The following is a 23,941-nucleotide window of genomic DNA, read 5'->3' on the forward strand; positions in this document are numbered from 1 at the left end:
ATGCTGAAAGACATTAAGAAGGAGAAAGTTTTGCTGCGCCGGAAATCTGAGCTTCCTCAGGATGTCTACACTATAAAAGCCCTGGAGGCCCACAAGAGAGCAGAAGAGTTTCTCACCTCAAGCCAGGAGGCTCTCTGACGGGCTCAGGAGCTGGCCCGGGAAGCTCTGCCCCATCCCTTTCCCCCAGGGGTCACAGAAATGCACTCAGTTCTCATGTATAAATAAGGAATGAACATGGTGGGCTGTGCCTGTCCTCCACTCCATCCGCATCCCTCCAGGGTAGATCTGGTTTTATGTTACAACTTGTATCTCACCACTGTCATGTCCTGCTTTTCGTCCTTCCTCCTGCTTTTCCTCCTTGGGGGGGTGTGTGTGTGAAGGGAGCCTGCCTGACCTGCGATTTTATCAGCCCAGGCAGGAGTCACTTCATTTCCAGCTGCTGCACTAGTTTTTACTCTGCCTGGGAGCCAGAGCCTTGCTGCCCTGCAGTACAGGCTCTGTGGTGGCCAGAGACTACTGCGCGTGGCTCAGCATGCTGCTACAAGCCCCAAGTGCCCATCTCTGCCATGCCTGCCCCTGTGCTGCCTGTGCAGCCAAGCCCTGCGGTGGTTTGAGGTCAGGCTGAGCTTGGGGCAAGAGCATGTGGCAGAGTTTGTGGAGGCTCTGCTGCCTCTCCACCCTGCCTTGAGGTGCAGCGCCGCAGCTGGAGTGTCTCACGTACAGCAGAGATGTTCACTTCCACCTTTCTTTTGCTTCAAGCCCCTTGTTCTGTTCCCCTGTGAGTGGAGTGGGGGTTCAGTGCTTCGCCACCCCCAGTAGAGCTGGGTGCAAGCACTAAATACTATTGCAGCCCTCCCTTTAGAGCACCCTTAGAAGCTCTCTTGTGGGAAAATGAATTTCTTCAGCTGTTTGTGTTGGTCCGTGCTGACTTGTCTCCATCCCGGTGTCTTGGGTTAATTGTGGGCCCAGAATTAACTTCCCGCTTTGTAGCAGGTGTCAGCCACTGACTTCTGCTTTCGTTACCTGCTCAATTAAAATACTCCTGCAGCTCTCCCTTTGTCACTGTATCCCATCCTTAGCTCTGCAGTGGCCAGGGTTTCTAGGAAGCTTGTGCTGCTAAAGTAATTTGCAAACTAGTGGAAGCAATGGATACACGTTATGGGGCCAGGCTGAGTTTCTGAGTGTTCAGTTGTCTCCTCTTTATGATCAACGGCTAGGTGCTACTGCTGAACTGCTTCCATGGGTGCTCTGAGCAAAGTTCGCCTCGCCCTGTTTGGCACCCGCTGTGGCCTGAGGTCCTTGTTAGTTATCATACGGTGCATCAGGGACTTGTGCTAATTTAGCATTTAGAACACACTTGCTGATAGCCCAGGGGGTTGTGCAGCACTTGGGTGCTACTGACTGTGATCCAGCTTCTACCCTACCTTCTGTGGTGCAGATTCAGTGCTAGGCCAAGGGTACCACCTCGGAGCAGCTGGCTTGTGACAGAAAAGGGAGTCTTCCTTGCTTCTTACCTGCTGCACTTGCTTTCTTGACACATAAGCTTAAGTGGTTTTGCAATAGTACAGGGAGCTTATGGGGTCGATGCTAGTCTGACACTGCTTTGCAGCATCATGGGATGTTGCAGGTCCTCGTGTATCTGCTTGCCCTCACCAGTAAACCATTCCAAGGTCAGAGGTTCATCCCCTCTAATCTTATTGCTGGTGTGCAGCACATCTTTCCTCCAAACCAAACTAAGCTTTCTTCCCCACCCCCCCGTGTATCCTGTATGCCCTGCCCTGTTTGGCTCTCTTTCAGTTCGGCCCTCATTAGGCATGCCACCATCTCTTCGGAGCAGCTGGCAAGCGTGAGTATGCGCAAGATCACCCACAGTCACATAGGACCCCGCCTCCCCTCTGCTTCATGCAATGGGCCAGTTCATCAGGAGACTTACGGAACACCTCAGGGAGGTTATTGCTCATTTTGAACATTAGTCCAAGCTCATGGTCAGCTGCCAATCAATTACCTCACGCCTGGCACAGCATGTAGACATGCACTGGGTGATGCCGGATGGCGCACAGGAGTGGCAGACATCTCGGGGCACAGCGGGAGGAAGGCTGCCGAGCGCCACCCACAGCAGGGCTCAGGAGGATGTTTCTTCTGGTTGCAGTAAAGGCTTTCCAACTCGTATGCTTAGCGTTGCGTTTTAAGGTGCCACCACATTTTTAGAGTGCTACAGCTTGCGTGTGCCCTCACTCAAGCCTGCTTGCTGCTAGGCAGTGGCTGCCTTTCCCTGCTGTGGGCTGTTCTGCCTGCAGAAGGAACAGAGGCTTCTGGTGCGCAGAGGCTGTTACCTGTCCTGCAGGTGGTCCGTGCTGGCAGTCCCCACACGTGGCCGGAGGAACGCTGCTGGAGTTCTGCCATGTGCTGGGGCAGGACTGTTTCGCATCACAACTACATGCTGTATGGCTTTGATGTTCTCATAGCTTTGTGTCTTGTTCTGGGTCAGGAAACTTACACTTAGTACCTTCATGTTGCCATTAGTTTGCTGCCTATTCATTCCAGTGTCCTGGACATCTAAGAAGGGGACCATGTGAGGAAGGGGGGAGTGTGTTCGTCCCTTCCACCACACGTACTGCTCGTACGCAGACCTGTGTCTGCCACGCTACAGCTGCCCCTCGCTCAACACTTGGTTTCTAGCATTAGTACTGCTCATTTCTGCCTATGCCTTTCCCCACATCAGCCAAATGGACAGAACTGGAGCTGCCTCTTCCACTTCACCTGGCTCCCTCCTCCCGAGGGAACAAGCAAAACTAACTACTGCATTCACCCCCTGGACACAAGTATTAAGCTGCTTACAGTTCATATGTACATATGGTGTACTTTATTTTCAGTAGAGCATTACATAGTATGAAAGTGTTGGATTTTGTACAGATGTCCCTGTATGTACAGAACTAAATAAAACTGATCTCTTGGAAAGACACTCTGGACTCCACCTCTGATATTCCAACGTGCAGTCCCTGTCCTGAGAAGAGGGGCCCTAGTGTGGAGAGGGACTTCTCCAGCACTGACAGCATGGGGACAAATCCAGTGTTTGTCCCAGGGGAATCCAGGCAAAGCCAGCCAAGCCCCCTCCCTGCAGACGCACACAGGTATGGAAACCAGTCAGGCTCCTCGGAGGCAGAGGAAGCCAACAGAAGGACATCACAGTGACTTACATGCCAGCTAGAACCAGGTAAGAGGAGCAGGGAGGGAAGTTGGACGACATCAGTGGGGGAAACTGGAAGGTCAATGTCGGCAAGTCCCATCACCACCTGGCTTTGAGAGCACGGGTGCCTGCCTTGCCTGCGCGGCTGAGGAAGGGCTGGGGTTAGCAGCGCCCACACTGCAGCTTGGCCCTCACTTCCACTCGGGCCTGGGGCTGCCGAGGCTCTGCCGGGCCTGCAGTGTGCGCTGCACCACGTCCTTCCACTGGTCCTCCGAGATCTGGCTGGCCCAGGCGGGGATGCCCAGGGTGGGGAGCTTCACGCCAGCCATCGTCCTCTTCACCAGCTCCACATGCTCTGGGAACAGAGAGCGCGTGAGGCCGCGGCCGAGCCCTGCGTGGGGCGGCGGGAGGCGCCCGGCCAGGGACGCCGTTACCTGCATCCATGGGTATGGAGCTGCGGCTGCTCTGAGCCGCGGCGCCTTCCTCCGCCTCTTCCTCCTCCTCGCTGTCCGCCGGCGGGTCGGGCAGATGCAGCCTCAGCATCTGCAGAGAACGGCGGGCAGCGGGGGTCGGGCTCGTTCCCTTGCCCGCGGAACGGACCGCTGGGCCCCCCCGGCCCCGGCCCCGGCCCCGGCCCCGGCCCCGGCCCCAGCCCCGGGCGGTACCTGCAGCCGCTCCTGAAGGCCGGGGCCCGGCTCGGCGCAGCCCGACGGGGCGGTGGTGGGAACCGCCTCACCAGGGCCCTGCTCCGGCTCCTGGCTCAGCGGCTGGTACAAGTACCCGCCTCCGCCTTCCACTTCTCCCTCCTCCTCCTCTTCTCCCTCCTCCTCTTCTTCCTCGTCGCCACTCCAGCCCGCCGCGCCGTCGGGGGTCTCCGGCGGCCCCGGCTCCTCGGGACACACCCGCTCCGGCCCCATGCTCCGCGCCACCGCCATCCACCGGGCGCGGCGCCGGGGAAGCCCCCCCCCCGCCGCCCGGAAGCGCCGCCGCCGCCGCCGCGGGGCACTGTGGGCGTTGTAGTCCCGGGCCGGGGGGGGCCGCCGGCACGCGCCGCCGCTGCCCTCCTCCGTCGCCCCCCGCCCCTCCGGGCGCCTCCGGATCGTGCCCGGCCGCGGGGCCGGGGCAGCGCAGGGGGTGACCGGGACCGCGACGAAGATCGGGGCCGGGGCGGGGCGGACACCACCCACGGCGCGGCGGGGGCCGGCACCCCCGGAGGGGCCCCGCGGGGCCGTGCCAGGCCGTGCCGCCCCGGCGGGGGAGGGCGCCCGCAGCCTTGCCGCGCGGGCGGGGCGGTGCCAGACTACAAGTCCCAGGGAGCGGCGGGCGCGGCCGCTGGAGCGGGGCTGTCGGGCCGCCTTCCCGCCGCCAGGTAGGGGAGCGGGGCTGACAGGGACCGGCCGTTGGAGCGGAGCGGGGCACCCGCGCCGACCTCCTGGGGAGATGGGCCGGGGCCGGCGGCGGTGGTGAGCCGGGCGGGGGTGGCGGGGCTGGAGCTACAGCCGAACCCCTCCGCGAGGATCGGGCCCGGGGGCGCGGGGCCGCCGCCCTCCCCGGTCGCCTTCGGCCGCCGGTGGCGGGGCGGCCCCGAGGGGCCCGTGTTGGGGCGGCCGGCGGGGTCCGCTCGCCTCCCCCGGAGCCGGCAGATCCCTCCCGCCGGGGAGGCTGCCCCCCGCTCCTGGCTCGGCTCTGACCGCCGCCGTGGGTCTCTCCCACCACCCCCGCGGGCTTGTGCCGTTTCAGCCCGTTCACGCTTTGGCTTGGCCACGTCGATGGGCTTCGCGCCGGGTCCTTTCGGTCCCCTGCGCCGCGGCAGGGCAGGGGCTGGAGCCGGGGAGCGCCGGGAGCCCGCCCGGGCCGTGCGCGGCCGCCGGCTGAGCCACCGAATCCCTCTGCCTGGAAGGTCCTGGTGTCGGAGCGACAGCGGGGCAGGGGAAGAAAACGCGCGTGAGGCGTCCTGTTAGCTGTCACCTCGGCTTTCCCGAGCCTGCTCCCTTCCAAGGGCTGCCCTTGGCACGGCAGGGGTAGCTTGACAGGAGCCAGAGGCCGAGACAAATTCCTGGCAGGGGAGAGGAGGGGGTCAAGGAGTATCTCTGAAGCTTGGGCGTGCTCTGTAGAGAAACAGTGTTGGGGTTTGCGAGGCCAGGTGAGGAAGGGGAGAAGTCAGCTCAGTAAGTGCAGAATCTTAGCTGGGCTTTGGGCAAAAGTAAGTCAGCAGTGGGCAAAATATTTGAGCAAAAATAACGAGGCGGTGCTGCTGGCAGCAGGGAGGGACATTGGAATGAATTTCTGGCTGAACAGTGTGATCTGCAATTCCCATGTCTAACATGAGCTTCCAGATCGGTCTCAGTTAACAAGCTCAGGGGCTGTTCTAGCACCGTCTAGTTTACTGGTGCTGGAATTGCGTTGCTAGTGTCCAAGCTGCTGAATGTGCAAGCTTGCAATTTCACACTGCCTTAGCATAAATAGTCAAAGCATCAGATAAATGTCAAGCATGAGCGAAGAAAGCGGGTTGTTCGCGTGCTATCTCTAACAGTAAATTGGATGTGCTCGAAATAGAAGTTTCTATATGGACTTCTGTGAGCTGGCTAGGCTATTTTAAGTGTTACTAAATCTTGTGGCTGTCATCTTTTGGGAGCCTGGACTGAGGCAGCCACACGGTAGGATTCGCTCCCTGGAGCAACTTTGCAGGGGCCGTGGACAGTAGGCTGCTCTGCTTGGGGTGATGCTGTAATTCTGGGGGTGACAGAGTGAGCCCTTGAAACTCCGGGCCGCTTTCCACTAGGTTTCTCCCCCTTGCTGTGGGAATTGACTGCAGCAAGGCTAACCTGAGCAGCTTTCAGAAATGGCTCTAGGTTTCTTTCCGTGCATGTAGAGGAATGAGGCAGCCCGGTGAACTCTCTTTGCACAAAGAAGTGGATCCAAGTATGTATATTTTTGTTCTAAGATTATCATCTGGCTGCTGTACTTGGAGATGGTCAGTAGCTTTCTATCTTGAATGAAATGTTTTCATAGTTAATTGTAGGAATTGAAAACAGAAAGTCTAACGCAAATGGAACAAAGACATGAAAAATATGACTGTAAAAATAACGATTACTCTTTTTTTTTTTTTTCCATCTATGCCACTTTGCTCAAGTCAACAGCGGTTTTGGAAGGTACACTAGTGAGAAACTACTGAGCGATTTTTCTTGTGATCTCAGACGACTGCTGTCCTGTAGACTTTTGTTAGGTGTAAGCTATGGCAATGGCTTCAGGCATTATGTGCGTTTTCAGACAACAGTGCAGCCAGAGATTTGGGACTGTTGTCTGTAGGTGCCATATTTGAAGAACACAAAGCTGACTTAAAATCTGATTGTTCCCTTGCTTAGCAGTAAAATGCTCTGCTGGGTGTCAACACTGATGAAGAACAAGGGAGGTTTTGAAGGGCGTCCATAGTTATTTTTTTGCTAACAGACTTGTGAGCTTCCACTTGTGGTCAGGTGTCACACCCGCCTGCAGCAGCAGAGCCAGTCTGTGGTCACCCCTGGCTGTCGTTACACTCCTTACTCTGGAAATGCGTACCTGGGCTTGTGGTGCCGTGCACAGTCAGTGAAGGGCTTTGGGCACTTCTGTGAGGCCACAGCAGGTTATTTTGAGCACCCTTTAATTTTATCCTTCCTGCGCTTAGTGGCACAGGAACAAGTCATCGCTGTACTCACTTAATTTCCAACATCAGCGTCAGGTACTTCAACAGTAGATAAAGTGTAACCTGATTTTTAGAAATGTTCTTATTCCTGTCAATTAATGACAGGACCGACCAGTATTTCCACCCAAATTTCTGTGTTCTCTGTGCTTGACTGTAACTCTGGATAGATTATACCAGACCATGGAAATGGGGATTTGTGAAGATTGCATGATTGCTACCTGTATGAGTGCAAAATGAAATTAAAAGATCTATTAGTTTTTGGAGAGGTGAAGTGGGGAACTGACATGTGCATCAGTGAAATGAGCGGTGGCTTGAACAGAAGCACTTCTGTGAAGGAGACCCCGAGTGTGTGCATGCGTGTGGTCAGGGCGCTCTGCACGTTACTTTTCCCAGCTGAGGTTGGGGGAAGAGGAGCAGCTAGAGCTTCCTGATCTAAGGTGAGGAGCATATGCTGAGCTAACAGAACATATGGGAAGGCAGTTTATTAGGGTGTGTTTCATCTAGAAAATTTCTTCTCTCGCTGTATAAGAAACTTGTGCTTGCTTTTATGAAGTTTTTGGTCTCCCTGTAAGTATACGATCATAGCTTCTGGGGCCTTTGGGGCACAGCTCCAAATGGACATGCTGAATCAGTCAAAGGAGATTCCTCAGATGTTCAACCAGCTTCTGCACTGTGCACAGATGAACTGCAGAGGCTGCTCAAAAAAAGGTGCAGCTCTGGGGAAGAGAGGGGTGGCTCAGCAGGATCCAGAAAAAGGACACACGCCTAGCTCAGTGTCTGCATACATTCATGGAGAAGGCAACCCTTCTCTTCCCCTGCTGGCTTTTGGCAGTAGCAATAGCTTCTGTGATTTAAATGATTCAAGCTTAATTTTTCTGTGGTGTGAAAGCCCTTCCTCTGATCCTCCATGAATCTTAGTGTTGCTAACTGTCCCTTTGGTTTGCTGTGCAGAGTGAAAAAGCACCTGGTTTGCCTGAGCTGGGACATGTACCACTTTCTGCAGCCAGTGCCCTCTGGTACAGTTTGCCTCTGCCTTATCTATATTTCTGTGTTTTATAGCCTACATCCCTGTTGCTGGTCTCCTAAGTGAGAAATCACAGAATGTATTTTGCATAAAATAATATTGTACCATTGGGAGAAATTGTTAGTAAATTCTTTCATATCGATTTTGTTGTTCCCCTCTCCCCCTGCCCCTGGATGTGCCCCATGTAATTTTTAAAGAAATCTAAGGCACACTGCCTAATATCAAGTATTAATGCCTTCTATTAAGAAGTCCTCAAAGGAATGAGGTTCAAAAGTGGTGTATTTATGTCCTCATTTATATAATATAAATTGTTGTTGGAAATCAGAACCTGATATGGAACTCAACAGCATGCATAGCTGTAGGACAGAAAAGAACTTTTTCTCAAAAAATATGTTTAACTCATATTTGCAGATAGTGCAGAGAGGGGAATTGTAGGAGGAAAATTTACTTTGGGACAGAAGATGGCTCTAATGAAATTATTTCAAAGAGAGGCTGGAGCTGGATGCAGAAAGTGTGGGGAGGAGTGGGGGGGTCCTCAGGAGACAGGGCTGTGGGGATGGTGCATGGCAGGGACGGGGGTGGACCTACGTATGGCCAAAAAGGGGAGAACAAGTGCTTGGCGAAGGCAGGAAAATGTTGTGACAGTTTCAGGGTCACAACTGTGTCCAGTGGCAGAAGAGGGAGATGGAGTCTGGCTGGATGTTTCTATTACAGTGTAGAGAAGAGCACTCGGGTGAAAAACTCTGGCAGCTTGTTAAATCCTGTGTTTTCCTTTGCCTTTTAATATGTGATCCTGTAAGGATCACTTCGCGCTTCTGATTATGGAAAGAAAACAAAGCAAATGAGTGTTTCTGCGTGCCCTGGGTCTGACGAGTGGCAGCAAGAGGCTGTGCTGGCAAAGCTTTTTGTTTGCTCTGAAGGGGTATCCCTGTCCTGAGCCAAGTCAAAGTGCAGCCAATTTCAACCCATCACCACCACCACCGCCCCAGGCCTGTGGACAACTCCCTGCCTCTGGGGAAGAACTGATCTCTGGAAAAACCTTTCCCAGCAATTTTAAGTGTAGGAAACAACATTGCAACATTGTTGCTGCAACATCAATATAATTTCCTACAGTGTAACCAGATGGGCCTTGAGCTGCTGCCTCCCAGTTGGCCAGATTAATTTCTTAGGATGTGCAGCCTTGGTTTCCTGTGTTCCTATGACTAATCTTAATTATGAAGCTGTTCAGGCAGGGTAGCCGGCTCCTGTTGGAGTGGAAGGATCAGCACCCTGCTTTGGCAGCAGCGTGCTCCTCGGCACACGGCTCGAATGAACTCCCAAGGGTGAGCAAGAGTTTTCCCAACCCTTCTGGCAAAAAAAGGCAAGTGGCTTGGTACGATGCCTGCCTGCCATGCCAGGCTGCTGTGCTCCTCTACCCCAGGAGGAACCAAGTGGAGAACTTGGAAGTAAGATTAATATTCTTAATCTTCCAGGATTAGGCTCAATCTGAAGGGTGTTGTAAATATTGACACTGGCAATAAAGTCCAGTTAAGCTCCTTGAGGAGTCTCTTACAGAAACACTTACCCAAGAAGCGATTTTGAGGAAAATAGTGGTTAGATTTTTCAGTGATAACTCATGACTGAGGCAGGAAACAGATTTAGATACGTGAAGCCTTCAAAATAGCCTGAAAGGTGACTTTGGTGGTCTCCATGGAAACTCATCTATTCTGTAGCTTTGCGGAGGACTTATACAAGAGCTGCTGCTTGGCTTAAAAAAAAAAAAAAAAGTAATTTAAAAACCAAAACCCAAACCTGCTAGATCTGAATTTGGGGTGGTCCCAGACATACAGCGAAGCATGGCCTGTAGCAGAGGGGGCCTGTTTCTGGGCCCTTCTGGACCAGCTCTGCTGGAAAAAAGCTTTTTGTGACTTTCTGGGTTGCTGACTGCAATTTAGGTTACAGTGATTGCCACAGGAAGAAGCGGCTTTGCAGGAGGGACTCCTTGGTCTGCGCTCATCTGTTACAAGTAAGACTGCAGGACGCTCTCTGTTCAGACTTTGTGTATACTGTTGCTGTAACTTTCAGGTACAGAGCATGCTCTGGCTGCCAGTCTCTATTTTGAGAACAACTTGAAAAAGAAATAACTTTAAAAAGGAATTTCTCCAATTTTGCTGAGACAGGAGTTCTGGAATGAGGTGACTGTTTTCTGAATGCTTTTGAACCATCTGTAGTATGCATGGCTGGAGCTGGAAGCCTGAGCTCTGCTCCATACCAGGAGCTCCCTGTTGGGTGGCATCTCTGAATCTTTCCTCATGTGGGGATAAAATGGGAGTGTGCAGGTGGGCCAGATGCTGTGGTGATCAGGCTGCTGATGGGCTGTACAGGTGCCTGGTTGTGAGCGGTGGTTCCGCTCGGCTGAAGGGCCAGTGGAGGCTGATTAGAGCAGAGCAGCATGGTGCTGCCCCTTCTCGCTGCTCTCCAGCTACTTCAGAAACTTTAAGCAGGAGGAAAGTTCTCCTTGCGAATACTCGCTACTTTCCAAAAAGAAAAGGGACAGAGAAAATGTGTAGGAATTTTAGTCCTCCTTCTAAGGCATCTGCAAATCTCTTTGCCTTCTGCAAGTGCTAAAACTGGCTGTGGGGTGGGAGCCTGCTGACTGTGTCTTCCAAGAAGCTAGAACCAAGCAATAAAAAAGAGACTTTTCTTCAGGCTTTTTGAAACACTGACATCTCTTCTAGTGGCTGTTTTTCAGCAGAGGAAATCTGTTAAAGAATTGAACTTACCCACTTTTTCAGAAGCACCCAAGCAGGACTGTGCTCCAGATCCTTAGATCCAAAGGAGAATCTCTGCAAAAATCAGCTCCAGTGACTTCTTTAAGAGCTGATCTAAGCCATCTGTTTAGAAGTGTGAAACATATCAGTTTCTTAACTGAGAATTGATGTTACAAAATGTTCACAGTTATACCTGGATTTTCTGCCGGATAAAAAGGCTGTATTCTGATCACTAGCAAAGACCTTTGCCCTCAGACTAGGGGGTCTCTCTTCTCTCATGTTTAATTAAGCTGGACCCTACTGCTCGAATCAATGAGTCCAAATGCTAGTGTTGTAGTCCATCCCCGTATCAGAGAGTCGGTTGTTTTATGTGGAGGTGGTTCTTCGGGGTTTTTTGGTGGGTGGGTTTTTAAAAATATTTTCCTCTGCTGTTTCTCATGGCTGATCCAAAGAGCATGCTCTCTTCCCTCTGGCCCTGTTCTTTTCACCTTCACAACTGACTCTCGCTCTGTGTTTTCATTCATGCGGACAAATTGTTCTGGCATGTACATGATGTGTACATGACCAGGGCATGGCTGAGTGCACAGCACTCGGCTGCCTTCACCAAAGGTGCTTGGCTTGGGCTGCCTGTACAACCACCCTGAGTTTTTTTTGTATGTGAGGGCATCTCTGCTTGCTCTTCTGAGCCTTGCTCAGGTTACAGTACCTGCCTTGTGTCTCTTTCCCAAGGGGAGAGTACAACTGTCTCCAGCTGGGAGCCAGATGAGTGAGGATACAGCAATGTGACCTTCGTAGTTGGCATACAAGGAAGATAGGAAGACCTGCAAGATGGATCATGTTATTTTAGCATTTTGTTTCTGTTACAGAGCCAGGTGACATCGTGGTGGCCCAGGAAGCATGCGGCTGTGGCACTGGGGGCCCTGAAGACTGTCTGGCTTGCAGGGAGGAATGCTACGGTGGGCAGTGCACTTGGAAGGTGGGCCGCGGAGGGTGAACCACGCAGCCGTGGCCGTCGGGCACAAGGTCTATTCCTTTGGTGGATATTGTTCTGGAGAAGACTATGAGACTCTGCGGCAGATTGACGTCCATGTTTTCAATGCAGGTAAATGTGTCCTTGTGGTACACAAAGGAGTGGCTTTCTGGGTGCAGTTATTAGTTTTCTTGCCCACTGCTGCTTAACACATTACACTCTGTAACATGCTGTCTGACTCTATTTTACAAGAAAGTTATCAGTGTAGATGGGAGCCTCTTCCCTTGCACAGCCCTGTATTTTCAGCTTTGGGGCAGGGCACAGAGGGGCTGTAGTTCAGTAGACTGCTAGGGTAGGGACTCACTGGAAGTAACCATATGGCCAATGGCTTGTTTTGCCCTCATGTCCTCTGTGAACACTAACTCAACTAGGTGCAATGAGGTGATGTTTAGCTCAGGTTTCCCATCCAGCCTGCAGCATGACCACGCTCAGCAGCCCTTAGCGTGGAACGGGTAGGGTGGGAGGCAGTGCCCTCAGTTAAGTCTCCAGGTTTATACTCCTGAGCTGTTTCCCTGTGAGGGTGGCTGACAACCACTGCCACCATCATGGGGTTAGTAGGGGCATGTGGCTAGGATGGAGGCCTTCCTATTTTGGCAACAGCTATCATGCAGATTCACAGCATGGCATCTGGAGCTGGAGCCATTTATATCGGGTAGCCAGTATCTGTCAGGAGGCTGAGCTGGAGCCATGACTATGCTGGGAGAGGCTGTATTTCTTGATTCAGTGCTTTTTCAACTGAAGAGGTTACTGAGCTGGTCCATGAAGTATTTCCCTATAATTAGGGAGGTGGTTGAAAAACTACACGGATGCTTGGATGGGTCCATCTGAACAGAGACAAGAGCAGAGAACCAATGACCAGTTTTGCAGACTGGACAGCATGCTGAATGCTCTTCTACTGCACATGTGGCATGTAGACAAAACTAGTTGGTCTGTAAGATGCAGTGAATTCACTCCTCTAAATCTGACTGTGGGGAAGACTGACTTGTGCAGTACTGGATAAAGGCATTGGTTACACAGGGCTGCCAAGGTGACCTGTTCACAGTATAGAGGGGAGTGTTGCCCGGGATCTTGTGAACATTCATCTTCATCCAGAGAAACTGGGTTGTCGTGCTCAAGACAGTTGAATGTTGTAGCTTGTAAAAAGTGCCAGTAGAGCACCGCTGTTATGGTGGAAGCATAATGACTGTACCCAAATGAATGCTCTTGCATTGTCTTCCCTTCCTACCACTCCCAAATGTTAGCGTCGTGATGCTGCAGTCACCACACAGGAGGTGACAGTGGCTTCCCAAGCCCTTGCTCAGCGTCACCAGGTTCCAGTGTTAAAGCCAAGATACCAGATTTTGAATGATCTCTTTTAGTCTTGCAAAGCGGAAGACTGTGTTTTAGGAAGGAAACATCCTGTCTAGCTTGACTTTAGCTGTGCTTCCTCAGTGCCCTTTCTGCCTGTGGCGTAGATGCTCCTCTTTTAAAACACCTCTACCTTTCCCTATGTTAGTATTTCGGGGAGCTGCAGACTGTTTTTTGCTGTATTTTGTGTTATCTTTGTGTTGAAAACAAAACCTGATGCTGTATGTGTGGTAGAGGGAGGGTGTCTGGGTGCTGTTACGTAATGGCCATGTAACACTCGCTATGACTCTTGCACTGTCATTAAACCTTGTAATACCTGTTGACCCCTCTGGCTACTGCTGAACGTGACATACAGGCTGCCAGGAAGGAGAACTGGTAATCACAAGGAACTCTTGTTAGTAATGCAAGGGTAGCAGGGAGAACTCAGGTGTGGATGGGGACGAAGGAAGCTGACAGCTGTCTCATCTAAAGCTTAAAAAACAAAACAAAAGAAAACAAACCCTGTTCCTACAAAGCTGCTCTGTTGCATTACTTAAAATGCACTAATGCAAGTCCAAGTGATGCCTTCAGGTGTGTTCCCTTTCATGTAGCTGCAGTGAGTTATTCCTGTGCTGCCCATTCTTCCAGCTTGGAGTCTCTTCAAAAATGTCACTAGCCTGAAGTAGCACCTGCATTCATTATCACCTCTGCACTTTTAATTTTTCCTTCTTTTTTTTTTTTTCTGGTATGTGTGGATGTGTGTGCTGTACCTTCACTCACAGTCTAGGATGAGCCAGAGTGGAAAGTTCTTCAGTGTAACTGATGCAGAATGGAGCTTATTTCTGTCCAGAGTGCTCTGGTCCTCCAGTACTTCCTCTAGTCTCACTTGTGATGGGGGCCTGTGGAAAACTGTGCTTCAGTATTCCTTAACTAGCTACTACTCAGGGTCAGACACAGCTTTGTCATGCTTACTAGACTGCTTCTGCACCTTGTTGAAGGGGAAAAGAGAACTGTGCAGGGTGGGTTGTGACCTGTGAGGACATGTAGCTGGCTTAGCATTTGACATGGGCTCAAACTTGTGCTTTCAGTGTCTCTGCGCTGGATCAAGCTGCCGCCAGTGTGGACAAACAGCCGAGACCATGTGAGAGAGGTGCCCTACATGAGGTATGGGCACTCTGCAGTGCTCATAGATGACACCGTCTACATATGGGGTGGTCGCAACGACACTGAGGGTGCCTGCAACGTGCTCTATGCCTTTGATGTCAGTAAGTTCCAGCTTCTCACTCTTCCTTGTCACAACTGCTCTTCATGAGACCTCTCTGCCCCAGCACGCTGCTCCCCAACTCGTTTTCCTGTCCCTCAGTCTCTCTACAAAGTGACAGTCTGGAGGAAATAGTACAAATGGGGAATTGGTGTTGCTGCCTGTTTCAGCAGGTTTAGAAGGGGAACAGGGTAGCCAGTGTGTCTGCACACTTGACTCTCTGTAAAAGCCTTTGAACAGAGATCACTGAGCTTTTCTAATAGTCAAACTGGTTTTAATTTTTCTATCAGCTTTGTGTGCTCTCTCTGATGGCAACTACAACTGAAGATTCTCTCTATGTGATGTGTTATTCCTTAATTGTGGCTGAAGTTTGCAGCAAGAAGGGTTTAGAGCTCTTGAGGATTGTGGTTCTTCTCCAAGGTGGTCCTTCTTTCTGAAAGCATGAAGGAGAGTGAAGAATAAAACACAGTAGTAGTCAGGGACAGGATGGCAAAATAAGGGAACATGTGAGTCAAGTTAGATCAACCTGAAAGATAAACTCCTTGAGCCTTTTGGTTGGCTTCTCCATAGTGCTGCTGGATCACCTGGGGAGAACAGGCACCATCAGGAACAGGGTGGACAGGAGTGTCAGGAAAGGAAGGGAGTATATCTGGATTCTGGAGGCAGGTCCATCTAAATACTGACCAGTAGCTGGCTTGCTGGATTTGCAAGGAAACTGCTTGCTCTGGTGCTTGGTCATGGCTTCCCTTCTCTGCTAGGAAATGTCTCACAGCTTGGAGCTGCTCTCTGGACACAGGGTTTCCCCCTTCCCCTGACAAGTTCCACTGGGAAGCCACCAGTAAACCTCTGCCTATGCAGAGGCCTTGTAGTAGGAGCTGCCTGGTCTCCCTGCCAAATCCATCACTTTAGCATTCAGTGAAAATTAACGGAAAGGCCAGACTTCAGTCCTGGTCCAAACCCTCTGCAGCTGTCTGTACACGCTGTGCCTGTTCCCTGCCAATCCTGGAAAGTGAGGCTGGCAGTCACAGTTTGCATCTGTGGTGTAAGTTCCACTGTAGGAGTCACAACAGGCTGGATAAAGTCCTGGCTAAGTGCAATTTTAATGGAATCATAGAATATCCTGAGTTGGAAGGGACCCGCAAGGATCATCGAGTTCAACTCCTGTCCCTGCACAGGACAACCTCAAATTCACACCATGTGTCTGAGGGCATTGTCCAAGTGCTTCTTGAGTATTGTCAGGCTTGGCACCATGACTGCTTCCCTGGGGAGCCTGTTCCAGTGCTCCTGGCTCCTTCACCTCTGGTGAACCTTCTGGTGAATCTTCAACCTCTGGGTGAAGAATCTTTTCCTAATCTCCAACCTAAACCTCCCCTGGCATATCTTCCTGCCATTCCCTTGGGTCCTATCATTGGTTGTCAGAGGGAAGAGATAAGCACCTGCCTCTCCTCCTCCCCTTGTGAGGAAGCTGCAGACCACAATGAGGTCTTCCCTCAGTCTCCTCTTCTCCCAGCTGAATAAACCAAGTGACTTTAGCCACTCCTCATATGGCTTCCCCTCTAAACCCTTCACAACTTCGTGGCCCTTCTCTGGACACTCTGTTAACTTTGTATCCTGTGGCACCCAAAACTGCACACAGTACTTGAGGTGAGGCTGCACCAGCGCATAGTAGAGTGGGACAATCACCTCCCTTGACCACCTAGCAATACAGTGCTTGATGCACCCCAGGACGTGGTTGGCCCTCTTGGCTGCCAGGGCACGCTGTTGGCTCATGTTCAACTTGCTGTCAACCAGAACCCCCAGGTCCCTTTGCAGAGTGGCTCTCCAGCCTCTCATTTCCCAGTCTGTATGTACATCCAGGGTTGCCGTGCCTGAGGTGCAAAATCTGGCACTTGCCCTTGTTAAACTTCATACGGTTGGTGATTGCCCAGCATTCCAGTCTGTCCAGATCTCTCTGCAGGGCCTCTCTGCCCTCAAGAGTGTCAACAGCTCTTCCCAATTTTGTGTCATCAGCAAACTGAATTAGTATTCCTTCCAGTCCTGCATCCAAGTCATTTATGAAGACATTAAAGAGTACTGGCGCTAAGATGGATACCTGCAGAATCCCACTAGTGACTGACTGCCAGCCTGATGTAACCCCATTTACTATGACCCTTTGAGCCCACCCATCAGCCAATAGCTCACCCATTGCATTATGTGTTTCTCCAGCTGTATGCTGGACATCTTGTCCAGGAGGATACTGTGAGAGACAGTATTGGAAGCTTTACTGAAATCCAAAAAGATCACATCGACTGGCTTCCCTTGGTCAACTAGGTGGGTAACCTTGTCATAGAAAGAAATTAAGTTTGTTAAGCAGGACTTTCCCCTTGTGAACCCGTGCTGGCTGGGACGAATGACTGCATTGTCTTTCAGGTGTTTTTCAATAACTTCTAGAATAATCTTCTTCATAATTTTGCCAGGCACAGAAGTGAGACTTACAGACCTGTAGTTACCAGCACCATCCCTGTTGCCCTTCTTGAAGACTGGGACAACATTTGCCGGCTTCCAGTCAGATGGGACCTCTCCTGATTCCCAAGAGCGTTGAAAAGTAATTGAAAGAGGTCTTGCAATGACATCAGCCAGCTCTTTAAGTACCCTCAGATGAATCCAGTCAAGCCCATCAACTTGTAGGGATCCAGCTAGAGCAGCGAGTCCTGCACAAGTCTGAGGTTGATTAGGAGTTTTTCACTCCCACAGTCATTGTTCTCTAGCCCAGAGAGAACCATTGGTGTTGAAGACCGAGGTGAAGAAAGCATTAAATGTCTCTGATTTGTCTGTGTCCCTGTTTGTGAGGTGCCCATGCTCATCAAGTAACAGGCCAATGCTATTTCTGGCCCGACTTTTGCTATTAATGTCTTTTTAAAAGCTCTCTTTATTGTCCCTCACAGTACTGGCCAGCTTCAAAGCTAATTGAGCTTTGGCCACGCAAATTTCTTCCCTACAGTGGTGAACAGCATCTCTGTAGTCCTCCCATGTCACCTGACCTTGCTTCCACTGGCCATATACTTTGTTTTTTGGCCTTATTTCTAGAAGAATATTACTGGTCAGCTAAGCTGGCCTTTTGCCTCACCTGCTTGACTTCCTACACTTTAGAATTGCCTGCTCCTGTGCTCTTAGGAGGTGGTACTTAAAAAGAGACCAGCACTGATGGACCCCAGCACCTTCAAAAGCTTTTTCCCAGGGGACCTTACTAAGCAGTTCCCTGAGCAACCTGAAGTCTGTTCTCCTCGTATCCAGAGCTGAGGTCTTGCTGGCGGTTTTCCTCCTGTCACCATAGATTTTAAACTTGACTGCTTCATGGTTGCTGTGGTCAAGGCAGCCACCAATCACCATGTCACTCATGAGACCCTCTCTGTTAATAAGCACCTCTCCTGGTGAGTTTCCCTTAGTACCTGTACTAAGAAGTTATTGTCCAGATGGTTTAGGAATCTTCTGGACCTGTTTGTACCAGATGTGTGGTACTCCCAGTTGACATTTTGTTCCCTGGGATGCCAAGCAGATCACAAGTTGAGGCCTTTTCCATCTCTAATTTGATGTGTTGCATTTGGGTGAGCTCTTGCTGCTGTCATGTGACTGGGCTTGGAAGCAGCTCCATGAAGGAAAGGAACTTGATAGCCGCTGTAGCTTTTTCAGTAGAGGCTGCCCAGGGATTTGGTTCACCTTGCAAGACCCTTTGTGTGGTTTCAGCTGGAGCTAGGTGGATATCTGTGGCCACAGGCCAAGTTCAGAGAAGTTATCCCCGTGAAGAATGTTGCTTTGGCTCCAAAGTTACTGTTTCCTGAAATAAACACTGCTCTTGGCAGCTCACAGCAGTTAGGGAGGGTGGAGGGAATGTCTCTTGCTGCCTCGAGGCTTATCTGTGCCTCTCTGGGCTCTTGGGACAGGTGCCTGTTTGTGCTTGGCAGTGAGTTGCTGGCTTGACTCCGTGTTGCCCTGGCATGGAGAACAGCTCTGGCTGGATTTAAAGTCCTCTGCTAAATCAAGTCAGCCCCTGGAGTGTGCAGGTTAAAGGACTGAATCTGGCTGGTACAGGCTCATGGGGAGCAGTGTGAAGGGAACAGTGAAGGGTGGAGAGTAGGAAAGGCTCTCCTTGAAGAGGGGATGAGAATGTAACAAGAGAGTCCTATAAGATAGGGACAGCTGTGCTGCAGAGGTGAGGATGTGCACAGAAGCTCTATTGACATGGTGAGCTTGTGGTTAAATGAATTCTGCCTGGATTTAAGCAAGCTGTTTTCCGCAGTCAGTTAGCCGGCATCTCCATGCCATGAGGTCAGTTGAGCTGCTTAGCATTGTTGCTTCATTGTAATTGAAACTGTAAATGCAGAGTTGATAAGTGACTCACAAGTAGGCTTTGCAAGAGATTCAACAAAAATAACATTGCTTAAGCAATACTGTACTACTCACACTTAAAATGTGAGCTGTTTGTCAGGTCAGGCAGTCAGTGGCCATGCCCAGGAGCTGACACCTCTGTCACCGTGCCCTTCTGTGGAGGCTTAGGCAGGTAGCCTTGCCTGAAGAAGCTTGCAGCCTCTCTGGAAAACCAGGCACTGTGTGTGAAAGAGAGAAGATTTTCTGTCTTAGCTCTTTACTACTGTTCTTTATTTCTATCGCATCCCAACATCTACTGTATTTTCTTAGCGTTGCCTCCTGTTTTGTTTCAGACACACACAAGTGGTTCACGCCAAAAGTGTCTGGAATGGTCCCAGGAGCGAGAGATGGGCACTCAGCTTGTGTCCTGGCAAAGAGCATGTTTATCTTCGGAGGCTATGAACAGCTGGTGAGTAGTCTCTGTAACTTATTTGGCAATCCCTCAGGAAAGAGGATGCTCCTACTCAGGACATTTGTAGAGGTGGGATACAGGTACATATTTGTATCCTTAGTTGCTTTCATTTTATAACTCAGCAGAGTTGTGGCTCAGGTTATGCTCATTGTTTTGTGGAGAAGATGGTTGGGAAAGTAGACCTAAAAAAATGGTGGATTTTTTTTTCTTCCCCAAAACATATACATATATAGAGGTAAAAATATAAATATTTTTATATCTAATTTTTTTCTGGCTCATTTCTCAGCCAAATTTAGATAGATAAATACATAACACTTAATATATATTGATCTACATTTATTTTAATTTGGCTGAGGAATGAGCAAGAAGAATTACTTTCCAATGTCTGCAGTGTTGCCATGAGGTTTTGTCCTGATCTGGTACATGTTCCATGTATTCCGTACGTGCTCTCACATCTCGCTGATTTCCTTCAGCAGACGCTTGCCCTCACATTAAGAACACCTTGAGCCAAAGTTCATCCTGTACTAGCTGTCAGTGTGCCTAAGCTCCTTTGAGCAAATCCTTATGTTCTGATCTTAAGAAGTGGGTAAATATCATTTCCTCTTATCACCAGGCTCCAGAAAAGCTGTGCAAAGTCACTTCTGTTTATTTGGAAGAACGCTGGGTGTCTGTAAGGCAGTCCCTTGATTATTCCCCCTCTTCTGAGGACAATAGCATGCCAAATCCATGATCTTGATTACAGAGCAGGAGCAGTTCAAATGTGGCTTGTTTTTAAACAAGACCAAACACTCCTGTAGCTGTCTTGCTGCTATCTCCCCTGCCTGAAGGAGCAGGAGCCTGTGCTGTTCATGTGGAATGCAGGCTCTTCTGGGCAGCAGGCTGCAGAAGAGTTTTGTGGGATCCTTAGTACCCTGAGTGTATTTGCTTCTGGATGTTTAATTTCCCAGAAATAATCTTAGCTCTACCTCTCATCAGGTGGCACTAGCAAAGCCAGTTTGTCTGTCCCATGAGTGCCCCTTTCTTCTGTTGCTGCATGGAGTGGAGGCAGGGTTGTGCTGTGAATGTACATACTGTGTGCAGGACAGCCTTGGGGGGAGGAATTGAGCACTGAATAAATGGGAAAGCTGCAGGGAGAGACAGGGCACCTTTGAGGAGAAATGGGCTTTGCTTCCCTCTTGTTAAGTGATAAGTGTGCTGCCTGCCCTAACATTTTGGAGCAAGCACTGTGTCTTGTAGGAAGTGCTGGCTCCAAAGGGATGCTCCACAGACAGTATCCTTCCTGGGGTCAGATGCGACCAGGCTTCTCAGTCCTGTTTTGACCAGGCTGCCCTGCTGTCTTCCAGGCTGACTGCTTTTCAAATGATATCCATAAATTGGACACCACGAACATGACATGGACCTTAATCTCTGCCAAGGTCAGTGTCTGCTTTTCACTCTGGTTTGTGGAAGTAGTCTCTTATCTGCTATTCTCTGGGGTAGCTGCCCACACTTGTCTCAGCTTCTGCCTGGTGTGGCTGGGATCTGCAGGAGGGGAGGTTCTCCAGAAGGCAGCCACCCCAACTTCCCAGTCAAGATATGTCATCTCCCTGGATAATCTGCATTCTTTCTCTTGTTCTGTTTTACTCTGTCCCTGCAGGGTACGCCAGCTCGCTGGAGAGACTTCCATTCAGCTACCATCATTGGAACAAAGATGTATGTATTTGGTGGCAGAGCTGATCGTTTTGGGCCATTTCACTCCAACAATGAGATCTACTGTAACCGCATTAAAGTATTTGATACAGAAACAAACTCCTGGCTGGACTCTCCCCCGACTCCAGTGCTTCCTGAAGGCCGGCGGAGCCATTCAGCATGTGAGTGTGGGTCTGCTGCAGGAGGAGGACAGTGGAAGGAAATTCCTGCCTGCCTTGGAAGGGGTGTCTGGTCTGCTGGGTGGAGATGTGGGTTAACAAGGGGTACACAGAGCTTGGCCCACCAAAAAGCCTTGCATGTAGCCCTGCACATGAAGGTGAGGTAAGGGAAGGTGGATAACCAGTGCCACTTTGCTTTGTGTTTGGTGTTGGGACAGGGACCTGCTGGGGTCCACCTTGGGTGGCACACTGATGTCTGTGCTTACTCCCCACAGTCAGCTACAATGGGGAGCTATATGTGTTTGGTGGCTACAACGCACGCCTGAACAGACACTTCCATGACCTCTGGAAATTCAATCCAGGTATTTTGCTTTTAACTTGTTGCAGTGATAGTGCCTAAGGCCCTCAGGTGTGTGAGTGCTGAGATGAGCGTAATCTCCAAGCACTAGGAGCCTGCTTGGGGGGAAATGGCTCTTATGCAGCATTGACAGAAACTTGCTACTGTGCTTGGGACCCCTGTTCCTCCTCAGACTGTCTCCAAGTCTCAGTTAGAAAGTGTAAAAGGAAGTATTGCTGAAAGACACAGCTAACCAAAGGGTGGTTGGCAAAACTTTATCTTGTTTTTAAATATGCAGAAGTGTTGGCTGAAAAGAAGAGATGGGGAAGCAATAGGATTGGGGAAATGAGAGACTGTAGCTGGGGAAACCACTCAACTTGAGCTGCAGCATCACCTTACCAGACTCGATTTGTATCAGGTCAAACTCTGCAGGAGAGGGGTGGTTCTTGAGCTGGTACCCTGAATATCATCAACTGTGAGCTTTTTTGGGGTCCTCAGGCACTTTTCACACACAGTCCGTTAGACTGATTTTTTGTTTGCTAATTGCTTTGCATAGTAAAGTTACCTGAGAACAGCCAACTTACTGTTCCCCAGGCTGACCTATGAGCTAGTGTGAGAGCTCCTGAAGGTTTCCGTGCTGTGCATTAGTGATTAACCACCCCCCAGCATTCTTGCCACAGAAAGTAACAAGGACAAAGGCTGCTGTCTTCTCCACTTGGTTCAGTTCCCCATGCTCCCAACAACCAGGCAGTCCCAGCAGTCACCACTCTGCGATGATGCTCTGCATTCACAGCGGCTGCCAGCAGATGGAGCTGGTTCCTGGGTCTTCCTCCAGATCTGGACCGCAGCAGGGTGCTAGCCAAGGGAGGATGGCTTCCTGCCTGTGCTTGGAGCTCTGCCTGTACAGCTCCCTGTGATGTCCGACGGGCTGCCGTGGCAGCCCATGGGTCCTGGTGCTCAGGCTTTGCAAGCAAAAGGCTTCAACCCGCCACTCCCATCTCAGCAGGCAGAGCTCCAGGGCTGTGCCTGGCATTTAAGTTGACACTTCAGTAACAACCTCATAGAAGTGCCTCATTTTGCAGCTAACGAGGAGGTCAACAGAAAGGGTGGATGTTGGTAGTTGGTGTCTGTGGGGCAGTGGGCCTTCAGTTTTGCTGTAATCTGTTTAATTCCTGCTTGTACCTGGGTCTTGGCCAGGCTTTTGTGACAAGCTGGTGCACTCTTTTCTGCCCCTTAGTTTCTCTTTCTTGGAGGAAGATTGAGCCCAAAGGGAAAGGCCCATGTCCTCGACGCCGGCAGTGCTGCTGCAGAGTGGGGGACAAAATAATTCTCTTTGGAGGCACCAGGTGAGTTAAGTGGGGCAGCTCTGGAGAGGTTTTGCCATTCCCTTCAGCACAGTGTCCCTCCATGCTTTGCTCCATGCTGCAGTCAGGTGCACATTAGAGGCACATGGCAACTCTCCATCCACCTTGCAAGTGTAAGAAATCATGGAGATCAGGGATCCTCCACAGAAGAAGGCAAGGGGGAGACTGAAGATGCCATGTAAGCTTGTAAAGCACCTGGTGACAAACCTTCTGGTACAAGTAACGACAGAAGTATGTAACATGCTGTTCAGGATGGGTTGTGCAGTAGTCAAGCTTTCTGTAAAAGAGGTGGTGGGGAGAGAGGAGGAGATTCTGCCATCAGAAGGACAAGTAGGCTAGTCTGCTGTGCTGTAGCAGACCTCAGACTGACTACATGCTGCCCTGCTTCTCCCACCAGAGCTTCTTTCTTTCATTGGCAAGTGTGGTGTCTGCCAAGCTGTAGTGGGATGTTGGCTCAACTGGAGCTATTTGAGGAACCCATGAACACGACAAGGCAACACTCCCTTCTGTGCCAGTGTTCCTTAGCAAAGTTTCCATTCACAAAAGGGACCTGGTATTATGGATTTAGCTGTCAAACACTGGAAGTGATACTGTCAGGGTGCAAGGCAGCTGGATGTGGCCAAGAGCCTTAACAGCTGCTAAAAGAAAGGAAGTGGCCCATTACCTGGACACACTCTACACTGTCTGGAATGACAAACTGCAGCTCTGGAGCACAGACGTGTTTGCTGGCATCTACCTTGCAGAGACATCTGAAAATGCTTTCAGCTCTCCACTGGTTTGGAAAGCTTTGGGCATTTCTCTGGGTCCCTGGCAGTGGCTTTTTGGGAATACCTCTGAAGGCAGTTTGGGGCAGAGGACAAGGCAGGGCAGGTTTTGCTGATGGGCTGACCATCCATACCAGTGTGTGGTGGAGTGAAGGGCCTTCAGGCCCCAGGAGTGCTGGGGGTGTGTTTTTATTTGTAGGATGTCCATGTCTGTGTGAGGGAGTGCTCCATGCAAATGAGGTATGCAGATGTGTTAAGTTTATCCAGTTTCCTGAAGAGGTACTGGGTCATGCTCTGTATGGTAGAAGGCTTGGTAGGGCTTGATGGCAGTTTTGGATGCTCTCACATGCTGCTGTGGATTTGTGTTACAGCAGCAGTTGAACTCTGATGTTAAACCTAGGCATTCCCAGGAAACGCTAGCAAACCACACAAATTTGACACCAGCTTTTTGGAGTTGGTCCACCTCTGCCAGGCAATGGAGCAGTGCCTTGTATTCTCCACCAAATGATTTCAGTACTGAACTTGTTCCTTAATCCAGGCTCAACCCCAATGC

The 23,941-nt window shown here is 50.6% G+C and overlaps 3 protein-coding genes across 7 annotated transcripts in view; 2 read left to right on the forward strand and 1 right to left on the reverse strand.

Moving 5' to 3' along the window:
* PPP2R5D (protein phosphatase 2 regulatory subunit B'delta) overlaps positions 1-2,962 on the forward strand; it is a 31,031-nt gene extending 28,069 nt beyond the window's left edge. For both annotated transcript variants that reach the window (XM_064446538.1, XM_064446540.1), the window contains exon 16: positions 1-2,962. In XM_064446538.1, the coding sequence (XP_064302608.1) occupies positions 1-138 (138 nt within the window). In that variant the 3' untranslated portion in view covers positions 139-2,962.
* On the reverse strand, positions 2,845-4,343 carry MEA1 (male-enhanced antigen 1). The gene is made up of 3 exons (XM_064446549.1): positions 3,853-4,343; positions 3,622-3,730; positions 2,845-3,542 (listed from the first exon to the last, which is right to left on the reverse strand). Exons 1-3 carry the CDS (start codon positions 4,120-4,122, stop codon positions 3,379-3,381), a joined length of 543 nt encoding a protein of 180 aa, XP_064302619.1. The 5' UTR covers positions 4,123-4,343; the 3' UTR covers positions 2,845-3,378.
* The window catches only part of KLHDC3 (kelch domain containing 3), a 25,017-nt gene continuing 5,273 nt past the window's right edge, over positions 4,198-23,941 (forward strand). The window contains exons 1-8 of one of the 4 annotated variants that reach the window (XM_064446543.1): positions 4,199-4,556; positions 11,510-11,745; positions 14,088-14,264; positions 18,958-19,073; positions 20,420-20,491; positions 20,713-20,926; positions 21,199-21,285; positions 22,498-22,606. In XM_064446543.1, the coding sequence (XP_064302613.1) occupies positions 11,592-11,745; positions 14,088-14,264; positions 18,958-19,073; positions 20,420-20,491; positions 20,713-20,926; positions 21,199-21,285; positions 22,498-22,606 (929 nt within the window). In that variant the 5' untranslated portion in view covers positions 4,199-4,556; positions 11,510-11,591. The other 3 variants (XM_064446544.1, XM_064446545.1, XM_064446546.1) reach the window with 3 other exon arrangements.

The sequence above is a fragment of the Phalacrocorax carbo genome, chromosome 3 (genome assembly GCF_963921805.1).
Source record: "Phalacrocorax carbo chromosome 3, bPhaCar2.1, whole genome shotgun sequence".
In the NCBI taxonomy this organism is placed as follows: Eukaryota; Metazoa; Chordata; class Aves; order Suliformes; family Phalacrocoracidae; genus Phalacrocorax; species Phalacrocorax carbo.